This window comes from Misgurnus anguillicaudatus, chromosome 13 (assembly GCF_027580225.2).
Source record: "Misgurnus anguillicaudatus chromosome 13, ASM2758022v2, whole genome shotgun sequence".
NCBI classification, from domain to species: Eukaryota; Metazoa; Chordata; class Actinopteri; order Cypriniformes; family Cobitidae; genus Misgurnus; species Misgurnus anguillicaudatus.
The window spans coordinates 4569185-4593742 of NC_073349.2; the positions used below are offsets into that span (position 1 = coordinate 4569185).

At 36.5% G+C, this 24558-nt stretch overlaps 2 protein-coding genes across 4 annotated transcripts in view; one reads left to right on the top strand and one right to left on the bottom strand.

The window, feature by feature from the left end:
- frmd4bb (FERM domain containing 4Bb) overlaps positions 1–11067 on the bottom strand; it is a 63587-nt gene extending 52520 nt beyond the window's left edge. Inside the window, exon 1 of the mRNA XM_073874871.1 lies at positions 10924–11067. The gene's annotated coding sequence lies outside the window, so the exon portion shown is untranslated. The remainder of the gene's footprint in view (positions 1–10923) is intronic.
- Positions 11068–17978: 6911 nt separating this feature from the next.
- The window catches only part of mitfb (melanocyte inducing transcription factor b), a 72417-nt gene continuing 65837 nt past the window's right edge, over positions 17979–24558 (top strand). The window contains exon 1 of one of the 3 annotated variants that reach the window (XM_073874868.1): positions 17979–18214. In XM_073874868.1, the coding sequence (XP_073730969.1) occupies positions 18111–18214 (104 nt within the window). In that variant the 5' untranslated portion in view covers positions 17979–18110. The remainder of the gene's footprint in view (positions 18215–24558) is intronic. The other 2 variants (XM_055189397.2, XM_055189396.2) reach the window with 2 other exon arrangements.

Sequence of the window (24558 nt, forward strand, 5' to 3'; positions counted from 1 at the left end):
CATGTAAACGTGCCTAGTGTGAAGCAGGTGTGCATTATTTCCCAATAATTTAACTGGCCGGAGTCAATTATTCTGCTTATACCACGGTTACCACCATGTCACATTATTCGGATGTTTTATTTTAAGACATTTCACAGGTTTTTGTCCTTAAAATGCTATTGTGAAAAGGACCATTTTCTTACGCAAACCTCTGTTGCTAATTTAAAAACGTAATTTTACAGCAAGAGAGCAAAAAAACAAGTGAGCAGGAGAAAGACAGAAAGCAAAAGGGGAAGAAACTGTGCTTTTGATGTAAAGTGTTTGCAGTAATGAGAACAATGTGGACAAGTTGGCCCATCAACAGCTCTATATACATTTTTCTTCAGTATTCATGTACAATTTCTTCTAGTTTTTTATTATCAGGAATGTCTGGGTTATTTTTGACCCATAATTGGTAAATATTGGACAGAACACATGCTGGGTTAAAAATGACCCAATGGTGGGTTGTTGTTATGCAACCATTGGGTATAATAACCCAGCAGTGTGTTCTGTCCAATATGTCCATTATGGGTCAAATATAACCCAGTCATTTTTAGAGTGAAACAGTGTTACTGTCCTCATTTTTTTCTCTTTTTTATTATTTTATTCATTCTTTTTGATTTCTTTCTTTGGCTACCACACATACATTTGTTTAAAATTAAACAAATCTGTTATTTCAGTTAAGTTTGGCATAGTGATATATGTAAAGGATAGCGTAGAGGCACACGGTTGTTATCACATAAATAAGCCCCAACAGTGTAATCTGTCAGTAGACAGTAGAAAATAATATGTTTACAGCCTGGTACAAAAAGTGATTTTGGTCTTTATAGCTAATTTTGCTCAATTTGGGGGCAAATTTTTTGTAACATCCATTAAAATTATATTAAGCCTTAAAGTTTTACATATTTAAGGGCGTGGACACTTGATTGATGAGTGAAATGCTATTGCTGTCATTAGAGTCGAGCTAGGGAGGTGTGGTTTCAGCAACCAGCAACCTCAGATTTACACACGTCCCGCCTCTTTACCCATTTTCGGTTGTCCACCAGTGATGCTTAGTAACCAAGAAGGCGACAGCAGGCACCACCTACTATTGGCTTCAAAAAAGCTCTTCACAAATCTATGAGTGACATTACGGACACTACATCCATATTTCTTACAGTCTATGCTTATGAGACGACCCGCGCATCACTACTGTGTAATAAAGTAACGTAATGAGGTCAACAGATCTGAAACTATTTCATAGGTGTGCGTTTACAAAAAAATAGTTTACTAAACCCATAGAACATTTCTTAACCAATCAGAATGAATGAACAGAACTGTTGTATAAATTCACAGATATCTATGATGAGCTTCAGCACTCCTCCTGAGTAAGTGTAAGTGCAATAGAGGCTGGATTGATGAATGAATACCACAGTTCTGTGTATCATTTCCACCATTGTTAATGTTTTTGTAACAGTCACACTACACTCAAATTTTAAAAGTGTTAGTCTTTGGTGTTAATATTTTGTTTCAGTAAGAGTATTTGTTTAATATCAGTGTGTTTGTGTCACATCAGAGCAGAACTGCAGATATTCTCATATAAAGAAACAGCAGCGATTCTGCAGTAGAGACAGACCGCAGTCCTCAGGACAGATAGAGAGAGAGAGAGAGAGAGAGAGAGAGTGAGAGAGAGAGAGAGAGACTCAAAATAAATGAGAGAGGGTGCAGAAGATCAAACTACATTCAGCATGAGGTGAGGATATACGACTGGACACTTCATGCTGACTGGTCTCTCTGCACACGTGTGTGAAGTGTTTAACAGCGGTCAAAATCTGACCATAAACTGTCTATCACCATACAGTACAGTTCTGTAGCGCTCAAACTCTTCTGAGGTAATGGGGTGACTGGGGCAAAAACAAATTAAAGGGGACATTTCACAAGACATTTTTAAGTGTCAAATAAACCTTTGATGTCCCCAGAGTGCGTATGTGAAGGTCTAGCTCAAAATATTATATAGATCATTTATTATAGGATGTTCAAATTGACACTTTGTAGGTGTGTGCAAAAATGTGCCATTTTTGGGTGTGTCCTTTTAAATGCAAATGAGCTGATCTCTGTACTAAATGGCAGTGCTGTGGTTGGATAGTGCAGATTAAAGGGATAGAGTTCACCTTAAAATGAAAATTCTGTCATCATTTTCTAATCCTCATGTTGTTCTAAACCAAAGAGTATAGAAGCCCAAGAGGCGAAACTCAATAGAACGCTCCATAGCAACAGTTGCCCCCATGACGTGACGGCGCGGCCGCCATTATGGACTGAAAACTGAAGGAAAACGCCGAAAAATAATGAGAGTCAATGGCACTGAACCAACTTAACATAACAAAAACTTGGCATAACTTATATTTTTTTTCTGGTCATCATATCTAAATACGAAAACAACGTGGTTATGCATGGCCTAATTATAAGGAAAATAGTATTTTGGGACAAAATATTACTATAAAAGTACGATAAGACTACTATAGAAATACTATAGCGGCTCTAGGATATTATAGAGGTATTACAGAACATAACATACTTCTGTGATATAATATATTTTAAAGCTGCTATAGTATTTCTATAGTAGTCTTATCGTACTTCTATAGTATGTCCCAAATTACTATACTATTCCTTTAAGATTACTATACTATTTTGTCCAAAAATACTATAAGATTCTTTTTCGTAAGGGTATGTCCCCCACCGAATCGGCTTCATTAGCCTACCACTTACGGTTTGCAAAGATACAATTATAAAATTACTGCAAACCTTTAATCTATCAATATTTATGTTATATTATGCATTTTCCTTGTTATATGAATAACAGAAATTCATGAAATAATATATAGACAGACACACAGTAATAAGATATTTATTCAAATGTTGATTTTGAAATGAGTGAAAATCACCATATATATGATTTGGAAAAATAAATAAATAAAATTATAAATGAACATTTCTTAAGAGTTAATCTTTTACATAGAATATCACAAAAATATTAACAAGTTTCTGGTGGACTGAAAATTTTTGCAATTTATTGCAGAACACTGCTTGCGTTTTAACCACTTGCTCATCTTCACAGTTGTGAGGCGCGCTAACGATTTCAGCAGTTACAGTCCATAATGGCGGCCGTGGCTCCGCAGCGCCATCTACAGACTGTTACCCATAACACAACAGAGTTTCGCCTCTTGGGCTTCTATACTCTTTGTCTAAACTTGTATGAATTTCTTTTTTCTGATGAACACAAAAGAAGATATTTTGATTAATGATGGTAAACACACAGCAGATAGTGACCATTGACTTCCATCGTAGGAACAAATATTTTGGAAGTATTGTGTTAAATGAAGAAAATATTTTGATAAATGATGGTAAGCACAGTTGATGGTACCCATTAAATTCCATCATTTTTTAAATTCCTACTATGGAAGTCAATGGTCACTTACTGCTGTGTGTTTACCATCATTTCTCAAAAAATCTTCTTTTGTGTTCATCAAAAAAAGTCAGAAAAATTCATACAAGTATAGAACAATATGAGGATGAGGAAATGACGACAGAATTTTCATTTTAAGGTGAACTATCCCTTTAAGGGGTGGTATTACTATAATAAGATTCCCTTCTGACATCACAAGGGGAGCCACATTTCAATTACCTATTTTTTCACAAGCATGCAAAGAATGATTTACCAAAACTAAGTTAATGGGTTGATCTTTTTCACATTTTCTAGGTTAATAATAATAATACAGTACTAGTATGGCTAGATGTAGAATCATGGATGGATCAATATGTGCATATCTATTCATTATATTAGGGATGGGACGATTACCAGTTTCACGATTAACCACTATAAAATATCCTGATCGTTAATATTATCGTTTAAAATGTAATTATCATTACAACCGTGTTTGATTACCGTGATTTTAAAAACTTGCGGTAAATCCTGTTCAGCCAGAATTAGTTTGACGCAGGCGCGCCGCGCACATGCAGCATAGTTTTTTGCACAAGGCGGCATTTAAGGGATAATGTATTGTATTCATTCACGGTAAATTTATTAGACAAATTTATTTATTTTTTTACCACAAAAATAATTTCAGGGACAAGAAATACTAAATTGTGATTTTCAAAATTAAAACTTGTTCAAATGTTTTCAGTGTGTGTATCAGTTCTTTTTGAACATTTCCATCTCATTTTAACAAAACCATGATAATGTTGATAACCGTGATAACTTTGGTCACTATAATCATGATATGAAATTGTCATACCGTCCCATCCCTAAGAAAGATGTACAAACAACATTATTTTTAGTATAAAGACGGTTTCAGCAGTAACAACATAAACAAGCGGCTTTCATGGTCATCACGTAACTTCCGGTAAACTCTGCTAAGAATAAAAAACAACAAAGTCCTTTTAAGGTAGTTTATTTATAGCAAAATAAACAACACATAGATTACCTAGGAAACCAAAACATATGTTATTTTCAACGAGGTATTTGTTCAAGAGTTTGATTTAGCAACTAGCCAGACCATTAAACAAACTGAATAGGACTGGTGTGTTTGCCAATCATTGCATTAAACTAGTTTAAAATTGAGTTATTCAAGTTATTAGTTATTAAGTTATTAAAACTAGTGAGAGAAGACCAGCCAGTGAAAATATAATGACTGTTCAAATGTTTCTCCTATGCACAAACTCCTCCATGTGTTATCATATTCTGAGGGAAACAACCACAAGCCCCTCCTAACGTTGATATGTTGTCAAAAATCCTGGTGTTACTACATGTGCACAAAACTGTGTAAGAGAATCATGATCTGGATCATAACTACAGTCAAGGAGATGAGCAATACACTGACCGAGGCTGATCTGTGATCAGTGTGAGGACTTCAGCTTAGGAAGGCATCTAAGTAGACAGCAGCTGTCCACACAGCAACCTCACTGGACAGAATCTTTGATTGAATCCATTTTTGGACACTGTTAGTGGTGTGCTGTAGCTACCTTGATAGATTATTTAAGGGTTAAGAGGCTCAATCAACAGATGCATTTTCATTCACACTTCTTTTTCATTGCACAATGAGATCTTACTGAGACATACTGCATAGTTTTTTTCTTATGTTTTTATGTTATAGACTTCAGAAATGTTAGAAATGCTGGTTGCAATTATAACTGCTCTGCTCCCAAAACCAAAAGCTCTTTTAAACACTGCTGCTGCCTGTTAAGATATCTTGTCTTGGACATAAATCACATGTATCTATACCACATCACATGATGTGGAATAATAACATCATCTGCTTGTATCTTACATCAGAGCGTCTCAATCTATACTCAACTAAAAAATCTAGATCAATGTTCTTGCAGCTTTGTTAACTTGAAACTTATCAAGCCAGTAAATTGCCAAAACTAGTTTCATTAAAATAGTTGAAAGATTAAAAACGTCTCAGCAGGAGATAGAGAGCTACAGTAGTTCACTAGTGTACAGAACAAGGTTCTCATTTATAAAGCGTGTGTATGCACATATAGACCCCTTAAAAGTTTGTAAACATTGCAACGTCTCCGGGTGGGCGGGGCTTAGCTGGAGGCAAAAAGAACAGCGAAAACAAAATTTGACTGAATAATTTGTTTTTAAACTAAACAAATGCTCAGATTTTATACAAAGCTCATTGATATGAAAAGCTCTGTGTCCCTGATTGGCCAGCTAATCTGTATGTTGTGATTGGCCAGAATACCTCTGACGTCAGCCGTAAATGTGACGTTCCTTACCATGTTTGAAAGATTTGCTCACAATGCAATGCTAACAGGTGTTAACTTACAGGCTGTGAGTCTGAAGCGGGAGGAATTATGATAATGTCGGTCTTTACTACATCACCAATCCCAGCCTACAATCCGTGTGTTTGTTGTAGTCCAAGAAAAGAGATTTACGTTGGAGACGTAACTCGTGTCATCCTTTACTTTGGGGTTTGTACATTTTGCATATCGTTAACATGTACTAATACACACTTACACACCAAGGAAATGTAAAACCATGAATAGGACAATAGGTGCTCTTTAACATTTGTGAAGGATACGCTCAGAAAACAATCCAATATTTTGATTAATCCACTAGGGCTGGGTATCGATTCAGATGTTCCAGATCGATTCGATTTCGATTCACAAGCTATCGAATCGATTCGATTTTCGATTCCGGTTCACTGGTAGGTTTTTATACTCGATTCAACTGAATGGATATAGATTTAATACAAATACTATATTAATAAAAAGAACAGTGAACAGCAGTTTGCAAGTGGGTAATTAAAAAAAGCCACAACAATAATTGTCATTGTCTTTCTTAAGAAATCTAAAATGCTTCCATACCTCTGACTTTTTATGTGAAGGTGGCATAAACGTCGATGAAGCACCTGAAACTGCCATTTTAAGCACTGAATAAGCAAGGCAAAAAAGAGAGTGACATCTAGTGTAGAAGACTAGTAATTAGATTAACGTTAATCTTACGTTTAATGTTTGCGGAAATAAATATGAAAGAAAAAACGATTAGTGCTCTTTGAGAATCGATTTTGGATCGACCACGTTTAAAAAAAAAACCGAAACGATTAATCGCAAAATCGATTTTTTTGCCCAGCCCTATAATCCACTAAATCTTATATTATGACTCAGCATATGAAGAGAAATAAATCTAGATCCACTGATTCTCTACTATACACATACAGTATGAGATGATGTCTCTGGTTTCTTTCTTTAACAATAGAGGTTGACTATATCACGTTAAAGGATCCAGAGTGATTACACACACACACAGTCGCACCTGCACCTCATATCTGACAGGTGATTTGAGTCTTTTGCGATGTTTACAACCATCAAAGTAAGGGTCCGTTTACAACACAACGATTTTAGGATAATGTTTGTGCTACCTCATCGTCCATCTAAACAAAACAGCTTGATGCGTATGTTGTCTTGGCTGTTTGTGTTTATGGCTCTGTAGAAGAATGCATATTTGCGCAGGCGTTTAGTATTTCTTTACAAGGTAACATCGCCATCAACTGGCCTGGCATACTAAATACAGCGAATTTAGTCATCTTTGTAAATCCGGATCTTTTTGACAAGGCCCTATGAAATCCGCTTTATTCATTCTCAAATTCCGTGTTTTGGGTTTTAATTTTTCTGGATTCTGGTTTTAATGGTTAAAATAAATTTCAGTAATCAAAAAGCTAAAAAGCTAGCTTATCTAATCAACTGAAAACATTAAACAAATTATAGTATTTTCAGAATCAGAGTGATTTTCATATTTGTTTTGGTGGATTTCTGACACAGAAAGCAGCAGGCTCCTGTCACTTTAAGACCCAAGACAGACTGTTTCAATATACTGACAACAAACATCCAGTCGTTTACATTCACTTAAACAAGTAAGAAAAGTTAATTCAGTGATCATGGGCATGTAGTTGACTGCCGGTGGTGATGCTCCTGTGTGTGCACTTCGCATACATGAGCCCTTATCTCTGTGGAACATATACGAGCTATACACGCTGGTAAATAGATGTCAAGAGCATTGCATCGTGCGGACCTGTGCACAAGCAAGGCAAATTCGGAAAGAAAATATACTTTACCTTTATTTTGTTGTGTCCCGGGCTTTGACAAAACCTGCTTGTGCTCTGATGAGGCAACACTTGTCACTGTTTCCAACGCATGACCTTTCTTTACATCCAACATTACACAAAAGAAAACCTTTTTCATGCATTTCTGTCTTTGCTGATTAATGAAACAAAAAATAGCATTTGATTTGCTGAATTACGTGACATTCCACGTTGTACAGTAAATACCATTTTTACGCTTGGATTCCATCCGCATTTTCAGCATCACGGAAATCATATGGCCTAGTTGTGGTGTGTAAGTAAAAGTTTTCATAATGCAAAGGAGAAACTTTGGTGTTTTTCACTACATGGTTGTTGTGTGAACACAGCCTAAGAGTCCACCTGTACTTTCCAGTCTAAACAGAAGCTGTTAGCCATATACATTTCACTGATAGTGTGAAGGTCAGTGGTGTCCCTATACTGAATTAGACGATAAACTGGATCTGATTATCTTGTTTCTACAAAACAACATATTTCTCCACTAGCTGTGAGACAACTTCTTCAGTTTACCAATGGCTTTCAGAGCAACATTATTTTAAAGGGACAGTAAGTAGAGTTTTAAGTGCTTTATTAATCAAAATCAATGTCTTTATTCTTAAATATGTCCTCGTTGGTGTCGAATGACTTCTGCCAGTGATCTGACTTTTCTTTGTAAGCTTAGAATTTCTTCTCTTTATTTACATTGAACGGGTAAGCCCAGGAAGGCCTCCATGTCGTTCCGCCATACTGATAAACTATAATAGCAGAGAGGGACAAAAAGGCTAGCTTACCAACGCGTTTCCACATCGCGTTTTTGTTTAGAACATGTGAACCAGCTGAAACGGACAAGGACATCAGTGATTACATAACGGCTACCGTAGTTGCAACATGCATTTGGAAAAGCGAGGCGCTAGAGAGCACTATTTGTTTGAATGCAAAATACTATTTCACCACTAGATGGGGGTAAATCCTACTATTGTCCCTTTAAGTGTTTTTAAAGCAGCACAAAACCAAAATCAAGCATTAACTCTTTAATTTAACTGTCAGATTTTTTTAAGCAGTTCATCATCATTTGGGACACATATAACATCATACAAAATGAGTTCAATACTATGTCTGAATATGCTCATTCATTACTTACACTGTGAACGTACGCACTTTTTAAAGATCAAAAGCAGATTAAACATTTCTCTCCTCTTTCAATGACAGTTTTGTGACATGTGAATTTGATTTCACAAACTAAATCAGATTTGTGTGCTGTGTAAACAAACCCTAACTTTCATGAAAATTACTTCAATGGCAAAATAGGCTTACATTTTGTTTACACAAATATATATTTTCTTGTTTTGATTTAAAGGGATATTATACGCACTGCCCAAAAAAAGTCCCCTGCTATTGAAAGTTACCAAGGGGACTATTTTCAGGCAGTGCCAGTGCGTAATATCAATGCGCCTGCTGCAGCCATGTTACAGCAGCAAAGTCCTTGATTCAATCGGACTAGAAAATCACAACTTTTAATTTTCTGTCGGTCTTAGTACAACGATGTAACTACAGAAGAGTCAAGTTTTAAATGGGAAAATATTGAAACTCTTTGGTTATTTTTAGCCTGATGCTAATTGCCTAATCAGATTCAATAGATTATGCTAAGCTATGCTAAAAGTGGTACTGCCAGAACCGGAGATGGGCTGAATGGATTCCAAAACAGTAAAAAATCAAATGTTTAACTCTAGGGGAGCTGGAAAATAAGCATATTTTCAAAAAAAGTGGAGTGTTCCTTTAAGGTTAAAATCTGGATCTTTTTCACAGTTAGTTACTCTTGGTTCTGACTTAATCTCATGGAGATTCCTGCAGACTATACTGTACATGCTGAAGCTCTGAGCTCATAAGACTGAGAAGAGAAGTGACTTTGAAGTAAAAACACTCTCAGACATGAGGCTATCTGCTGCTATTTACCAAAAGCATCCTAAGATGTGTACATTCTGAATGTCTTACAGTCTGGGAAAATGAAAGGGGACTCAGACAAACTCTGTCAATTTCAGATGTTTTCAGAGGAAGCGTGAGTTATATCTTCTCGGTTTAAAATGAGTTGCTTTCTGCTTCTGACAGGACTTCCTCTATGATTCCTTCAGTTGTTTGTCACAGAGAAGATAGTGGAGGTCATTTCCACACTTAAAGACTCTTCTTTAACTACAAGATCCTGTTTACAAGCCTGACAGAGCATTATTACGTCAAATCCACTGTCTGTTCCTGAGATGTACAAAGAAACATCAAATTACAGGCTATTTTTGTAGATTTTTCAGTCAGTGATTTGGGAGTTCGTGATGGTTTCAGACATTTCTGGAAGAGCACCTACTGCATGGCATGCAAATAATAAAGGAGGGATGCAAATTTTCCTTCGGCCTCTTAACCTCAATTTAAGTTCGTGTAACGCTTCAGATGTGAACGAGAAACGTGAATGAAAACCTAAAGTCACTGTCTGTCACAGAACTTAGAAGCTGATTGCAAACCAAACAGAAAATGGAAAAACAGACACTGTAAAAGTCCTAATGAGAAGATTAACATGAGCTTTCATGTTTGCTTTTGCATTTGCATGCAGTCAACAAGAATACAATAAAAAAAACATAAGCATTTCATCAGTTAAAGCTGATCGAGCTATTAAAACAAACCTGACCATGTCTTACATTACAGATTCAGGAATCAGAGAAAGTGTTTTTACATTTTAAAATCAACACGCTGCAGCTTTAACAATCCTCAAGACTTTAACTCCATACTGAAATCAAATCAATATCATGACATCAGAGGTCTTGACTGTAATGCAATGTCCTCATCAAACGGGAAAGCGTTATTTCACAACCTTACACAATTACAGTCTATGTCCAGACACTGAGAAGAACACTGGATTGGTCTTAAAACCTAGTGAGCTGACTACCTAGACAGCAGCATTATTGGGCTATTGTCATAGTAACGCCTCAGGTCTACTGTACACCGATTTATACACGAGATCTAGGCTATACAATCATCATCATAATGTAATAAAAGAATGAACAAAATAAATAAATCTCACTTCAGTCTGATAAATAATTTACTGTCTTTAAAGCAACATGAAAAGCCAACAATAAAAACACGCTCCTGTTTGAATGCTGAGCTTCTTCAAACCACGTTAAAGACACGAGCCTCGCCCGGTTCATTCATTGTGTTTCACGTGCTTGATTACAGCCTGTTGTCTTACGCCGAATCATCGGATATAAAGGATATTGAAAATAAAAATAAGAATAATAAAGCGACTGATGTGATCAAATCTTACCTTTTCTGTCAGGGCGTTTCCGTGTTATTCAGATGATGTCTGTCTGTCCGATGATCGAAATCCCTCACAGCATCAGTTCATCCTGAGAGCTCACATCTACACTCACCACGCCTTCCCCTTACCGGCTACACACACACGCACGCGCACACACGCGCGCCCGCGCACACAATGTGCGCATCTTTTGCACGTCTTCTTGTAATAACACAATATGATTTTAACAGAAATTAATAAAAATGAATATACATGCGTGTGTAAAATAATAAATAATTGCTTTCAACATTTTCTTGACCCATCATTTCAGTAACTTGATAATATAATTCACCATAAGTGGTAAATTAGTATTAGTATTTATAAGATAACTAAACAAAGAGCACCAAGGAGGATTAAGGCCAAGCTAAAAAAAATAAAACCATCTCGATATTCAAGTCATAATGCGAGATTTAACTAGTAGTTTTTTCAAGAAAAAGTCTAAATAAATAAAAAAAAAACAATATATAACGAGAATAAAGTCATAACATTTTTGATAATGTCATTTTTACATAAACGTCATCAATGATCAAATATACACTTTTTCAAAAAACAAAATAATGAAAACATTTAAAGTTATTTAAAACTTTCCTTTAAAAACGTTACTTTACCTGTGCTTATTCTCAGTGAAATTAATTACTGAGCAATGAAGTAAAAAAAATTATAGTATAAATACTGTACATTTCTTCTTCAAATCTGCAGTGGTTCCCAAAACTTCATTCCGCAACCCACTTAGACGAGTATAATCGATCGCAGGACCCACAAAAAAGTGTTTTTTAATAGAAATATGCAGAAAAAACACATTTAGAAATACAAAAAGAAATGTGTTCTCTTTTTCATTGAAATGAAAAAGTATATTTTCATTGTCATTGAATTAAATGTTGCAATCCTTATTAAAACCATTGCCATTAAAGGGATAGTTCACCCAAAAAAATGGAAATTCTGTTATCATTATATGGTTTAAAACTGGTATCATTTTCTTTATTTTGTCGAACACAAAATAAGGTATTTTGATCATAGACTGTAATCACGCAGTTTTAAACAAAGGTGAATAAATGACAGAATTTTCATTTTAGGTGAACTATCTATCCCTTTAATTATCATTAACAGGACAAAACTTTCATTACAAACAAGTGACTTTGCAAGACCCATCTGATCTCTCACTGTGTGACCAACAGTTTGAAACCCCCCTGATATAATAAATCTACACACAAGGTATTGTGTAGTAAAACACAAGAGGGCAGTACAGTAGCACGCAGGCACACACACACACACACACACACACACACACACACACAAAGAAAAAGTAAACTATAAATTTCTCACTTTGTTTTTCACAGAAAGGTCATGGTATTTTGACCAAACATAGGCTTTCAATACAGTAACTGCAAGTATTTAAATATTTTAAGCAGTATTTATAACTAAACAGTTTTGGGGCACCATTAGTATTTTTTCATATTATGGAAGTCAAAGATGCTCCAGTTTCCTGCTTAATTACAAATATTTGTGTTCAGCAAACAAAGAAATGTATACATGTTTGAAACCACTTGAGGGTGAGCAAATTACAAATTTTTCATTTCTCTGTCATTTAAACAAACCTACTAATATTTCTTTAAAAGGCTATACCAAACCTTCAGAAACATGCACTTTTAACCAAAGATGCTTTAATATTAATACCACAAATAAATTTTTCAATAAATATGCATCCAAATAACACTTACTGTAATTAGATAAAATAAAGCACTTTTATTGAAGACAAGGCAACATTATGGGTCAAAACCAACCACCTACAAAAAAACTAAGAATTAAAAAAAATACATTGTCAATACTTGATGTTAAGGCAGCTTCCTACAAAACCGTCATAACTTAGATCTCAGTTAAGAGCTGGACTGGGTTTGTCGCACAAGAGGCACTGCACACAACTAGTAAAGTGAAAAGACATGGCTAAACAAATTATCTAATAAGTACCTTTCTGACATAATAAATACTTTATAGACACTTTCATTTTGGAAAAGGGAAAACTATTCAAAATTGTGCAGGTAATATTTGCTAAAGATTAACGTAGGCATGAAAGTGCACTGTTTGGTACAGAAGCACTGGTACAGTATGAATGACCAATGTCCAAGCTGAGAGCTTGCTTTCACATTGCATCTCAGATCTCGTATTAGACAGTGACAATAAAGACTAAATGATTCACCGCAGTATTTTATCAGATTCAATCCATTCAGTGGTTGGATACCAATTGCAAAACACAGTTTTAGTGACAGTACAATACTTTATTTTTACACTTAAAAATGACAAAACGACACTGAAAACTTTTAATTATTCAGATATTGAAAATTATTTTTTTTAATTTTAGTTGTCCATAGCACCCTTTGATTGTGTGGGAGGCTGTATAGGTTTGAATCTTCTCATGGGATGAGCTTTAAATATGGCACGCTGGGAGAAAAAAAAAATGATCGTCATTGTGGCCATAATCTGTGTCTTCCAAAAAAAAAGGTAAAATAGTGTGTAAAAGGAGTTACCCTTTTCAGCAACTGATGTTGCTTCTGACGAATCTCTTGCAGTCTCCTTTCACGCTTAACTCTCTGTGCAGCATCACGTGCATCAAATGAGAAGGGCTTTAATCGGGTTAAACCGTTCCACCTTACACTCTCACGTCTTCTCTCTCTGTACCTCCTCTGGATTTCAGTGAAGGCTTCCTGCAATCTGCTACTAGAATGAGCAGGCGAAAATGTTTCTGGTGATGAAACATCTAAAAGTAGTGGTACAGATGCACAAAGGAATTGTGTAAGCAGTATGTAAATTAAACAAACTTGTGTGCCCTTTTGTATACAAAACATCAATTTTGCATGCAAGTGGCATGAAGTTATCTTTAAAAGTCAATTACTTTGCACTGCAGGTGGACAATGTTGCATGCAGTTTGCTATACCTTATTGCTATACTTTTTGAAATGTAGGATTTAATTTCTGTGTGGGACATTTTGCATTAAATGGCTTGTAGAATTCATTGCATATTAAAGTGGCATAGGGAAATAAAGGATAAAACACCACATTACATAGGCTGGACAAGAATTTTGTGCCCTTACCAGGTTCACTGCGGTCATCTTGTTGCATTGGGCAGACGACCGCTACAGCATCTTGTCGTTTAGGTGAAATGGCAAGTGGCGCTCTGCGTCTAAATGCACTTTTAGTTTTTAAGGTGGCTTGCTGATCTGAAAATCAAGTTGTAATGTTAAATTAAACAAACACTTCACGCTTTAGATTTAGTAACAGTAAAGTCTTATTGGTTATTTTAATATAAAAACTGCATATGTTTGGTCACACAAGGCATATGTCAATATACACAACTGTCAAATGGTTTTCCAATGCATGTGCCATAACCCACATGATGAAGACTTTACTAGTTTTTTATTGTGCTTTGTAAACTGTAGTATTAACTATACAGTGCATTATTAACTGTAGTGGTAACAATTTACAATATAGGTTGTAGTAAGTGCATTACCTAACATGAACTTACAACAAACAATACAGTTTTTCAGGAATTATTAATCCTTGTTAATGCGAAGGCAGTTATTTATGTTAGCTCATGGTGCATTAACTAATGTTAACATTTGCCAATTGTAAAAAGCTATTGTTAGTTCATGTTAGCTAATGCATCTAGTTAATCTTAGCAAATACAACCTTATTGTAAACTTGTACCACTGTTGTAAATGCTGAAGCCTTTCATTTTCTATAGTATGATTTAAAAACACTCCAATTACCAGAAATGTTATTATAGCATATTATAAAAACATTAACAGATTTACATGAAACACAAAATAATTTAATTTTTAGTGACAATGTCTTAAAACACTCACTTGTCAAGGTGTTAATTTTTGTGGCCAATGCAAGTTTATATGTATATATATTTTAGTATAGAAAACCCCACGATATTAACAACCCTCCCTACTGAAAAATCCAGCAAATACCAACACAAGCTGGTTTTAGCTGGTTTAAGGTGGCAGTAGCTGGTCCTCCCAGCCTGGCAAAGCTGGTCAAGCTGGTGGGTCAACTGGTCTTCCAGCATGACCAGCTAAGTCCAGCTACACCAGCTTAAAAAGTGACAAAAACACAGCTAGACCAGCTTGGCACACCAGCAAACCAGCTAAAACCAAGCTGGGAGACCAGCTAACCCTGCTAAAAAACAGCATACCAGCAAGACCAGCATATGTTGTGTTTTGGTGCTGGTTTGCTAGTGAACACCAGCTAAACCAGCATCAAACCAGCATTAGCACCAGCTAAACCAGCACCAAACCAACATTAACACCAGCTAAACCAGCATTAGCACCAGCATCCCATGCTGGTCATATCAGCATATGTTGTGTTTTGGTGCTGGTATGCTGGTGACCACCAGCTAAACCAGCATAGACCAGCATAATTCCCATGCTGTTTTTTTCAGCAGGGAAAACCAGCTCACCAGCGTATGCTTATGATTTTTCAGTAGGGCTGGCCTAAAACAGCAAAGCACGCGCAGCAGTAGCTCCTCTTGCTGGAGTCGTTTCTATGATGAAAGCTCCACGCGATACAATCACGCGAGTTTCATAAATACTTACGGCTAAAAAAACATTATAGAGAAACTATCCGAGAAAAGAACACGGTAAATTTAATATACAAACAGTTATAATTCTGATAAATGAGGTACTTAAACTTATAAACCTTTAAATGAATTTCGCCATCATTCAAACTGCTACAAAGCTTACTAAAACACTCGAATGATGAATTTAATATATCTGTGATTGTTAACCTGAGTTAAGCTCTTTAGTCTGGGCGTCTTCACCTTCCGTAGAGTTTCGTTGAGCCATATTAACAAAACGTTTACAACAAACATAAAAATTCATCAAACCTTACGCGAACTAAATTAGCTTTTCAAGTTTAATTGTTTGCAGCTGCTCCAAATTTGGGTTAAAATCACGCACAGCGTCTTTGCGTCCTTTGGATTCGTTGCAGCGGTATAACACCACGGTGGAAATGAACTCGGGCATAAATTAATAAAATACTATATTTGCTTGTTAAGTATTTATTATAGTGTTCCCCATAATGAAGTCAACAGCTTTTAAATTATATTATTTTAAATATAGCTATAGTTTTGGTTATACATTTGGTGTTTTAAAGTACGTGTTGACTGAGTGACATTACTATATGCATTTGGCAGAGGCTTTAATCCAAAACGATTTACAGTGCATTACAAGATATACATTTTGCGTTGCAAACGCAATGCTACGCACACGCACACGCGCACACACGCACACACGCACACACACACACACACACACACACACACACCCACATACATATATGATATACGCATGTATGCATGATTTGTATTCAAAAAAATATTTTCTTGTTTAAGAAATAAAACACAATAACAAAAGGCAGAACAATCTGATGAGTTAAAAAACATGCGATATAGTATAAGTGTGCAAACATTTTCTTTTCCCCCACTCTTATTGTACAGCAGCTTTCAGAAAATGCATAAACAGCTGAGAACACAAACATCAACGTTTTCAGATTAAACAGAATTGAATTTTACAGTACATCATTTTGCAAAACTCCCTTGTCAACATTTAGTTTACATTTTTACAGGAGTAATTAAGATACTTGTAAATATGACCAGTTCTGCTGCACAAACTACATAATAGTTGCAAAAGCAGCACAGGCACACTTTAATGCCAAATGTTAAATACTTGACATCAGCCGTTGCAGTCGGGTTGATGTGATTTTATTGATTATACTGCCATCGTGCGGCTGTTGTTTGCACGCCCCAGTAGCTTTGGTCTACCAAATGTGTTTATGTAAATGATTAGAAGGTCGCCAGTGTAACTATAAACAATCCAATGTTTATTTGGATTAAATAAAGCCAATTTGTAAAATGATACACATGTAAAGCATAACAACGTATTAAGTTTGCGATGGGTACCGCCCATTTTCGGTGACAGCCCATAAAAAGGTGCTGACGCACGACTGTCACACTCTGTCGTGATTTCTGGGGTTTGTAGTTTTAAGCGTCATTTGGCTCAATTCGCTACAATGAACAATTCCTCTAAACGGACTACAAAACAAAAGTAGCGGGCTGCTGTAGCGCACGGAGAAATGAGGCTTGTTTGAGATGAGCAAATTCTGCGCAGAATCGATCACCGGTGATCCGCGCAAGATGCATGTCGGTTAGAAAAGTGTCCGACTTACGTCCGACTTGCTCTGATGTCACGCTGACGTGTGCAAAATAACTCTCGCGATGGAGAGGCGGGCTCGTCGGATTCTACAGCCGAGCGCAGTTGCTCTCCACCGACTGCATTGAAGAAAAGCACGATGGGAAAAGACTTGCTGACGACACAGCTTAATGCTCATTGGCCAGGTTATGTCAGCTGATGACTTGTTAATTTTAAAAACTCTAATTCCTGTAGTATTTTTTATATTAATTCAATTGTTCTTTACTATGACATTTATATTTTTTATGAATTCCTGTAAACTTCTGTATTGGTGTTGATTTATTTGTACTGTGAGCTGTTTATATTTCACACAACAGAAACGAATTTGTATTACCACTAGATTTATTCATCCCAACATTTACAAAGTAACCTTTTCCAGTAACGAACAGTTCACCTTCGTTGATTCTCCTTATAAACATCTTTATGTAAATGAATTTATTGGTATTTAAGTTGCATCTATTTAATCCGCGATAAAATACGCGAACGTGATCTCTGCCTATGCTGACGTTTGTGGTCAACTGGACTGCGAGATTGGTGAAGTGTCTGACTTAAAAGCTCTTTTTTCACTCCTCCCCTTACTGCAGCCGTCTGCTCTCGTCTGAATTTCAGGCAAGGCAAGCTGCATCTCAAACAAGCCTATGAAGAGGTGTGTTCGACTTCATTAGACGCTGATCAGAACAATTCTTATGACATCATAGTATCGCGAGAACATAGCTCCTTGTTCATATACTACTGCCTTTAAGTCACTCTCGCGATACTCTGATATCACACGCAATTTTGACACATAGCCGTATAAAGTCAAACACAACTCTTGACATCACGGTGGCTGGCACTTCATGCGACTGAAAGTACTGCTTTAACTGACGTGTTATCTTTATCACCTGGGAGCTGACGAAAGTTGACAACTTTGAGAATGCAGCCAGAATCGGGAATCGTGGCCGACTTTGAAGTCGGCGAGGAGTTTCATGACGAGCCTAAAATCTATTACGAGCTGAAGAGTCAACCGCTGAAAAACAGGTCAGTGAATGTAGCGGAGCGTTTGACAGCTGCGACGCGCACTGCCTTTCCCATGTCACACGCGTTTTAAAGTAAAGTATTGCCAGGGCATAAGCTTAAAAACTGTGTCTGCCTCATGTTTGAGTTTTTTATTAGTTATTACCAGTTTTGTCTTTCACGAACGAACGCTGTAGTCATGAACGCGTAGCGGCCGATGGCAGCGTCGCGCGCGTTGTTGATTTATTACATTGGTGAAGAGCGCGCAGTAGTCGCTCACAGACTAGTTAGACAACGCCTTAAGATACAGCATCATCCTCAAACATTTACACACATAACGTTATATATAATAACGACTAAACTCACTTTACTGTATAAGAAGTTTGATGAACGGATATAATTGTCATGAATATTTAACGTTATATAAAGCTGAAAAGATCAGAAGTTTATGTATATTAAATAGTTAATTTAATTCTAACAAAGGTCATTTATACTAAAGCTGTTGTGGTATGTAATCATTTATTATTATGTTATTTAAAAAAAATTGTCAAAGTATTACCTGCAGAGTCATTATCTTTATAATATAAACAATAAACGTTATATCAGATATAATTTAAACATTTGAAGTGAATTTGTGTATAAATAAACCTATGCTCTATAAGCTCAATGCATCCAGATATCTAATAATTAAAGCACTCAGACACTTCAATAGCCCAGCAGAATATGACTGTATGTCTTAAATATCCTGAAGGCATGCAAAATAACTTGTTCATCTTAATGAAAATAACATAGTATATGTGATGGACCAGATAACATATTTTAGCTCTTATAAGACAGGTGTATATGAGAAAACTGTGGTCATGTTATAAACAAAATCTAAAATTGAGTAAATGATTGTAAAAGAGACATAGATAAAAGTTTTAACAATGGCTTTGCACCTTATAAAGTCAAATGTGTAAACAAAGCAGAAATGACATCTGAATCTTTAGGGTGTTGTATTACATGAGTGGCCAAAGAAAATTATTGTCATTATTATTGTATGTTGACAGGATATTTTTCAGCTTAGATACTGTACTGGTGGGTTATAATAAAGCAATAAACCCCAAGAAGCAGTGGGTTACCAGTGCATTTTATAACAGCTAAGGGGCGTTGTTAGCTGTTATAAAATGCACTGGTAACCCAACGCTTCGAGGGGTTTATTGCGTTTATAAAACGGTTACTTCATATGCATAAAGTTAGCGGGATTTTATCAAATAAAACACAAATAAGTTGTAATTATATTAGTATAAATATTACTCTTCCGCCAAACAAAGTAGTTCCTCAGAATCAAGTGTGACTGAAACAGAGCGTAGTTCACAACCAACACAGACGCAGCAAAGACACAATGAAAATATGATTAAAGACGGTGGTGTTTATTTTATAAATCACCATTCATCTAATTTATACATTAACATTTATATTGTGCTGCTGAAGTGATGATCAAATATGCTTGTAAGCATGCTGAACTCTTTCCCCGTCAGTGTTTTTTTTAAGTTGCCACCCGGTTTTAGTTTAATGCCTTACAGAAAAATTATCTTCTTTAAATAAACATAAATATAAAATGAAAGAACAGACCATCCGCTTTCAAACAACAACAACAACAAAAAGTTTCATCCTACCTTAATTTGTTCTCTTATCAGTTATCACCTCTCAAATTTTCAGCTAAAAGCGGAGATAATTCCATTTTTGTGAAGAACTTTAGTAAGAATTCAGACATGAACAGTACTACACGGTGTTTTCAGTGAATGCGTCAGTGTTTAAGTTGGGAAAGATCGCCACCCAGTGGATAATAGCGGGCGTATGAACTTCAGTTATAAACTCCTCAGACAACGTTTTCTCTTTATTGACGAGATGACTCAACAGTATTTATTGACATTTATTTGGATATCGCCATTAATTGTGCAATTGTAGACAAATTAAAAATATGATTAAAGACTGTTGTGTTTATTCTCATAAATCAGTACGCAACAACAGTGGCGCAGTGATACTTATGTAATGTGGTCTGAACCGTGAGGTTACCGGTGTATTTTATCACGGCTTAGAACGCGTTTCAACCAATCAGAATGAAGAACCAGAACTGCCCGTTTTATAAGGTTTAGTAAATGCTATAACTTTATAAATAACTTTAATATCTGGATGCATTGAATGCTTATTGAAAGTACAGTTTAATACACAATCACACGTGCAAAGTGAATTTCACCTAAAATGTTTAAATGATATCAATTCAATGTTTTATCAGCACTAAATAAATGTTAGTTCAGCATTGGCAGATGGAGAGATCTTAATTTAGATGAGACAGACAGCTCTGGCCGCCATGAGGTGAAAATTAACAACATAAATTTAGACGCAGGCAGTCTTATACCTCTGATGCTGTGGGCTTATTTTGGGAGCTGTTTAAGGTTGCTGTTAAAAATGAGTGTAATTCAATTAAAGTGTCAGGTAGGATGCAAAATAAAGTTACTTTAAAAGTTTAAGCTTTTGTGTTGAAGTTTAAAGCTCCCGTTCTTTCTGTGTTTTTGAAGCTTTGATTGTGTTTACAGTGCCCAATATAACATTGTGTTCATGTTTCACGTGTTAAAAAATGCTGTATTTTTCACATAATTTACTTATCTGTAAAGCTCTGTTTTCACTGTCCTAAAAACGGGCTGATGTATTCCTTGTTCCATGAAGTCCCTCCTTCAGAAATACGTATCGAGTTCTGATTGTGTAGTTTGTTTAGTGTGTTGTGATTCGACAGCAGCTTAGCTTGCCGTTAGCTTAGCTGGTGACTGACGTATTCTTGTGGGCGGAGTTTACTCAAAAAACTGTTCTAGTGATGTCATTAAAGCAGGAAGTAGAGGGCTGTAGTCCAAACGGGTCATTCACTGTAGGCTCACTTTAAAAAATATCTGGGTTATTTTTGACCCATAGTGGGTAAATATTAGTGTTGGGTGATAAGCCCCATTTTGAGATTGTCCTATCGCCAGCCTGTGAGATCAGCGATACACGATAGTATCAGGGGGGGGCAGGGGAGTAGTTTACTCATTTATTAAACTACTGCCCCACTACTTTACTTATGACAAGTCACTTTAATGGTGGACAAAAAAGAAGCGAGGGCAACACCGTCATGATTGCAACCTTCTTAAAACGGTTGCCATTAATCCATTTGCATCATTAAGTCTGCAATTTCCTACGTGCCAGGGAGTGGGAACAACAAACGCGCTGGTTTTAACCCTCTGCGCGCCTAACAACCTCTCTAGTGCCATGAAATGTCAGAGCCGCGCATATTACAAGTTCAGGTGCTAGAATGAGTCCAAGGCGCGCACATTCAGGTCCGAGCAAGGGTCCAAGGCACGAGCATTCAGGTCCGAGCAAGAGTCCAAGACGCGCGCATTCAGGTCCGAGCAAGAGTCCAAGCCGCGCGCATTTGGGTCCGAGCAAGAGGCCAAGACGCGCGCATTCGGGTCCGAGCAAGAGTCCAAGACGCGCGCATTCGGGTCCGAGCAAGAGTCCAAGACGCGCGCATTCGGGTCCGAGCAAGAGTCCAAGACGCGCGCATTGGGGTCAGAGCAAGAGTCCAAGAGGCGCGCGTTCGGGTCCGAGCAAGAGTCCAAGACGCGCGCATTCAGGTCCGAGCAAGAGTCCAAGACGCGCGCATTCAGGTCCGAGCAAGAGTCCAAGACGCGCGCATTCAGGTCCGAGCAAGAGTCCAAGACGCGCGCATTCAGGTCCGAGCAAGAGTCCAAGACGCGCGCATTCAGGTCCGAGCAAGAGTCCAAGACGCGCGCATTCAGGTCCGAGCAAGAGTCCAAGACGCGCGCATTCAGGTCCGAGCAAGAGTCCAAGACGCGCGCATTCAGGTCCGAGCAAGAGTCCAAGACGCGCGCATTCAGGTCCGAGCAAGAGTCCAAGACGCGCGCATTCAGGTCCGAAGAAGAGTCCAAGACGCGCGCATTCAGGTCCGAAGAAGAGTCCAAGACGAGCGCATTCAGGTCCGAGGAAGAATCCAAGATGCGTCCTTTTTTAAGTCCATGTGCATGTGAGAAGAAATCCGTGCGCATTACAAGCTCTCTCGCCCAAAGTAATTAAAAAACGTGAGGAAAAGCATGCAATGCGCATGTTAATGTGAAACTATGAATATAATAATAACTATCGGCAACTATCATCATGAAAGCCCGCTATTAGCAACATGTCTGACGATCGTCGATACACAATACTATCGTCTATCAGCACAACCCTAGTAAATATTGGACAGAACACGTGCTGGGTTAAAAATTGACCCCATGCTGGGTTATTTTAACCCAACTGCTGGGTTATTATACCCCATGGTTGCATAACAACAACCCAACATTGGGTCATTTTTAACCCAGCATGGGGTCAATTTTAACCCAGCACGTGTTCTGTCCAATATTTACCCATTATGGGTCAAAAATAACCCAGACATTTTTAGAGTGCTTTGAAAGGCGAATTCTGTTAAAGAAAATAAATCGTCTGGCAGTGAACTTTAAGAAAAAACTTGACCTTTAACAATTGATTTAGTATTTTTATGATTTTTATGATGTTTAATGCTCTGACTAGTTGCTAAAGTAAACTCTTGAACAAATACCTCGTCGAACATAACAAATGTTTTGGTGTCCTAAAGATGAGAAGATCTTGCATTAACGCTGTTTCAAGGGAGGTTTGGCAGCCGACCTGTAGTTGGGTGATTCTCACGAAAACTTGGTTTTAAAAATGTCAGGCATGAAAATGTAAAAATTGCTTAAATTTACTTTTTTTCCCACCAGACATTGAAAAACAAAGTCTGGAGTAAATGGGAACATTAATTTAAAAACTTTTACTTATCATTTAACACTTTTTGTAACATAATTTAAAAAATTAGTCCTAAAAAATCTCATTACCACAACAGTCAGAAAACATCAACACTGACATATTTTCAAAATGACATGACAAACCTGAAAGAACATAATTTGGAGATTCTGCACATGCATTTAAAATCAAAGTGTTATGCTTCTATTAATTAAATTAACATTTAATAAGCATCTGTTGCGGTAATGATAATCAAAATGTCGTGTAAGCATTCTGACAAGACAATATTTCAAATTAACTGTAAAAAAATGATCTTACCTGGTAGCCATCTTGAAGTAACTGGTCCATGTGCTTGGTCACTCAAAATCAAACTTTATTAAAATTCTGTATGTGTGCTTAAACTGTTCTTAAAAAGTGTTGCGGAGGATGAGAACATCAGGCATGGACACATCATTTTCCTAATTTTTCTTCATTATTATTATACATGAATATTCAGTAAATATTTTTTCTGTCATCTAAAGTAGTCTAGAAAAACATCCATTTATTTTTTTTTGTAATATTTTTGTGTTAATTTGATTAAATTACAACATAACGCATGTTCAAACACAGCCGGACAAATTGCGGTAATGAGAATTTCAGCAGAAAATGAGATAAAATTTACAATTATAAATTCTTATGTTGAAATCACACATTGTGCAAGGTAGAACACAGTATTGTGTTAATTCTGATGCTTTTTAATGTTACTATATTACACATTTTAAAGCTAAAATCATTAGTGCCGTGGTGTTTCAATGGTTTCGTGAGAATCACCCAGTTAAGATTGTATACATTATATAATACACATTTATGATTTGAACTAAGGTAATCTACAGTACGTGTTGTTTATTTAGCTTGTTATTAGAAATAAACTACTCTAAAAGGACTCTGTTGTTATTGATTCTTTGCGTAGTTCACCGGAAGTTACGTTTGTTCCATGAAAGCTGTTTGTTTATGTTGTTACTGCTGAAACCGTCTATACTGCAATTTTATGCTGTATCATTATTAATCAATCAATCTTTATTTCAATCTTTACCATAATCTTAAACAAATTTCAAATTAACTTGAATTGATATAAAATCCTGGTTTCCAAAATCTTACCCACTATGATCACATTATAACAATTTTTGCAGTTTTCACTGTCTTATCTGCATCTTACTTTAATAGCTGAAATGAATGCCAACAAACCAAAAGTAATCACTAATCTTTTGATGCCCTGCAAACACAAATCCTGCTTCAGTAACATTGTCTGTTGTTAAGCTCGTAGTTTTAGTTTTAATAGTGCTGCAGGCTGCTCTTGCCATTTTGCAAATGTTCTCCTGATTTACCCTCTACATTTCCATTACATAACAGATTGACCTCTTCACGGAAAATCTGACATGGGTAACACATTATTTCATTATGCCACCATGTTTTAACAAAGAATATATATATATGAGAATATATGGCATATAAAACACGTAAAGTTTGCAGTGGCTTATGTTGCGTATTTGTAAAAACTTTAATTG